Source organism: Erigeron canadensis, chromosome 7, assembly GCF_010389155.1.
Source record: "Erigeron canadensis isolate Cc75 chromosome 7, C_canadensis_v1, whole genome shotgun sequence".
Classification (NCBI taxonomy): Eukaryota; Viridiplantae; Streptophyta; class Magnoliopsida; order Asterales; family Asteraceae; genus Erigeron; species Erigeron canadensis.
This window is the reverse complement of record NC_057767.1, coordinates 33,570,657-33,574,431: the sequence shown is the minus strand read 5'-3', so window position 1 is coordinate 33,574,431 and position 3,775 is coordinate 33,570,657. Positions and strand designations below refer to the sequence as shown.

Below are 3,775 nucleotides of genomic sequence, written 5' to 3'. Positions count from 1 at the left end.
AGTAACTTTTTCTTATTATTATTATTATACTTTTTTTTTTGTCAAGAACAATGCTGTTAATTGAACCAATGCCCATTTTGATATTGGCGATATATACATATTTTGCAGATATTTATTATGGCTACTATACTTTGTTTGATTATCTTTTGTAGCTTTTTTGTTAGGTTTAATGTTTATTATTCATTCGGAAGAATTCTGTAGGTCAAATATGTGACGAGAAAGCTTTTGGATCCTATTCGGAGGCTAAAACAAATGAAAAGACTTCTATCTCAATGTAGGAACATGGCAAAATGATGCAGAAATAAAATAATAGGAACAGCACGGATTGAACGAGAATTATGCTACAGTTCAAATGGGCGTGCATCTCGGCCTTCTTGGGCATGAAAGCTACATCACTGCTCTCTGTTGAGCCCAAACGAAAACCCAAAAGTCACTTGGGCTGTTTCTTTTTTTTTTTCTTTGCATATGCCAGTTAGTATGCACTACTTCGTTAGACTATCTCAAATTCTTATAAATCTAAAAGCCACTTGACCTGCTACATTATATCCTTATAAATCCTTATACATCCTTACAAATTCTTATACATTCTTGAGCTATCACATCATATACTTACAAATCCTTATACATCCTTACAAATCTTTCAAATCTTATAATTTTATCTCCAATCATACAAACATCCTTACATATACTTATATATCCTTTTACCTCCACTAAAAATAAAAATATATTAGGCAAGCCTTTAGATAAGGACATCCTTTAAAAAATTTTTAGTTTTGGACAATATTTAAAGGCAAAGAATATCTAGATAGCCTTATTTCCTTTTCTTTGATTTTGTCTTTGGCACTTGGCAGCACATTCACTGAGTCACTTCTCAATTTCCCAGTTGACTTCTTTTTGGGGATGGCTTTGCCCGAGACAACACACATAACCAACACGCCATTTTATCTTTAGATATTTTTATGCAAATATCTCATTTCTAAATAAAAAAAAAACCCCTATCAACATCATGAACCCAAAAGCCATCAAGTAATTAAGTAATTAATAAAGATAATAGATTCTGCATCATCATTTTGTTGACTGGCTAGCTTGTAAAATGTAAACTTATCTGTCAAGTACTTATATTTGTAAAATGATTATTATATATATTTGTATTGATCTCAATTTTTTTCCTATGTGTTTTTACATGATCATGTAAATCATTTATTTCACTCCAATATTTGATGAATATATTTGCTTAGATTTTGATTAACAATGTGTAATTAATATGAATTATTGTTTGTGACTAGATGTCTTTGTGAGTCTGATCCACTACATTGATTATTCGATTCTAACCATCAAGATTAAAGCTCTTTTAAAAGGATTTAATGAGGTCTTGTACACCCATTAATCATTGTTTAAAAACAGATTGTAAGCTTAAGTATTTGAAGTCAAACAACAGTAAACAAAAATCCGGGATTAATTGTTGTGATTTGATTCCCTTCTCAAGCACAAACACTGCTTGCCGGGTTTGATACTGACCATTGAAATGCTAGATATTCAAGATTATATATATAAATGACAATACATGCATGAATATTGCTAGGGAACTGTTACATAGAAATGGGGATTGGATCAAGACGAGCCACCGGGAGACATACCAAATGGTTAGCTCTAACAAGTGTGAGCCCAAATCCCTCCTCCATATCAACACTTGGCATATTTCCGTCTTTCCCTGCCTTCCAGTCGAAGCATTGAATCATTGCACCAAGCGTTGTGTGTACCATAAACTGTGCAAGTGATATCCCGGGACACATCCTCCTCCCACTACCAAATGGTAACATCGGAAAGTGTTGCCCTCTCACATCTAACTCCTTTTCTTTTTCTTGGAATCTTTCCGGCCGGAATTCATGTGGGTTTTCCCAATGGTTTGGGTCTCTACCAAGGGCCCACACATTGACAAAAATATGAGTTCTTGCTGGAATGTGGTAACCAGCTACCATGGAGTCTTCCGTTGATTCTCTTGCTAGCACCGGGGCAACTGGATGGAGACGTAATGTTTCTTTCACGATTGCCTGGAGGTAAGGAAGGTTTTGTATGTCCGATTCTTCTAGAAGTCTATTTTCACCAACAACTTGATGGATTTCTTCAAGTGCCTTTTTCATGATATTTGGATGATTGATTAGTTCTGATAAACCCCATTCTATGGTACTTGCTGTAGTTTCTGTCCCGGCAAGAAATATGTCCTAAAATGCAAAGGAAGGAGCATAATTTCGTTACGGTAGTGCGCTCTTAGGTGATTATACTTTTTGAATAATTTATATAATCAAAATACAGCAATAGCAAAACATATGGTGCATGTTAGATCTGGCAATCAATTATTAGAGTGTTTGATAATTATGATTAACATTTTAGAGGAAAATTAAATAGTTACACGAGAATTAGTATTTGCTTCTATATATCCTAACACTTAAAAAGACTACAACAATTCCAAAATGAATAGTTTAATAACTAACTATAAAATGAAATCTAGCTTATTAGTGTTACCAGGATGAAGGCTTTGATGTTTTCTCTGCTCAGCTTTATCTCCATGCTCTCATCTTGTTGTATATCGAGTAAAATGTGAAGCAAGTCTTTCACTTCTACTCCACCGTGCTTTCTTGCCTCTTCATGCTCTTTTATGATCCTCTCTATCATTACATCAAATCTTGCCCGAAGCTTCTTTACCTTTTTCCCTAATCCCTGCAAGTCTAAACTCTCAAACAACCATATGTAATCCGAAAGGTTAAAGTTACCGGCTGCTTGAACCATATCAGCAACCAATTTCATCACATCGTCCACACCCTCCTCCATGTCCATACATCTTTCACCCATAAGCATTATTGATATCACGTTGTTAGTCAACTTCATCAGCTCCTTGCCAAGATCCACTGCCTCCCCAACTTTGGTTTTTTTTGATATTAAATGTATAAAGCGGGTAATTTCTTGGTACCTAACTGAACTAAGCATGTCAAGTGTTTTTCCATTTAGTAGCTTTGACATAACTATCTTTCTCATGAACTTCCAATAGGGTCCATAAGGAGTAAACACCAAGTCTTTTGACCCATAACTAATGTAATCTGCGGTCGAGGTACTAGCTCTATCTAAAAACACATGTTCATGTGTTTTAAGGAATTCTTTCGCTACTTCTGGTGATGAAACAACAATACCAGGTTTAGACCCCAAAAAGACACGAAAAATGGGCCCATAACGAGACGAAAGCTTGTAAAAACCTTTATGTGGGATTGGAAATAGAAGGTGGAGATGTCCTATGATTGGAAGCGCAAATGGGGTTGGCGGAATATGAGATTTAGGACGACTAGGTTTCAAAAACGCCCAGAGGAAGACCGTAAATACAAGGCATGTAAGTAAGAATGGAAAGTAGGCTTCTAAGTCAGCCATGGTTGGGTGAAGTTATAAATGATGATTTGCTAAAACCATGCTAACATATATATATACACATAAATCAAACCTCATTTCAATGAACATATACATATATATATATATATATAAGCCGCCATGGCCTTTTCAATATTTTCGCAGTTGGTGTTTTATAATTCCTTTATGGCCTTTTCTTTATATCCTCATTTGTTGGCATATATTCCTTTCTGTTGGTTTATAAAAGTTTGATTGCTTTTATATAGTTAAATACAAAATCGTGATTTAGTCATTTTTCATTATCTATCCTCATCCAATATTCCAATATGTTGGCAATATCGTCCAGCCATTATAAATTCATTATGCGGCAATGAAACGAAAC

At 34.8% G+C, this 3,775-nt stretch overlaps 1 protein-coding gene across 1 annotated transcript; it reads right to left on the bottom strand.

Annotated features, from left to right (window-relative positions):
* Positions 1-1,584: 1,584 nt before the first annotated feature.
* Positions 1,585-3,417, bottom strand: LOC122608661 (cytochrome P450 93A3-like). Its single transcript, XM_043781750.1, has 2 exons — positions 2,524-3,417; positions 1,585-2,222 (listed from the first exon to the last, which is right to left on the bottom strand). Exons 1-2 carry the CDS (start codon positions 3,415-3,417, stop codon positions 1,590-1,592), a joined length of 1,527 nt encoding a protein of 508 aa, XP_043637685.1. The 3' UTR covers positions 1,585-1,589.
* Between the last annotated feature and the right edge of the window lie 358 nt (positions 3,418-3,775).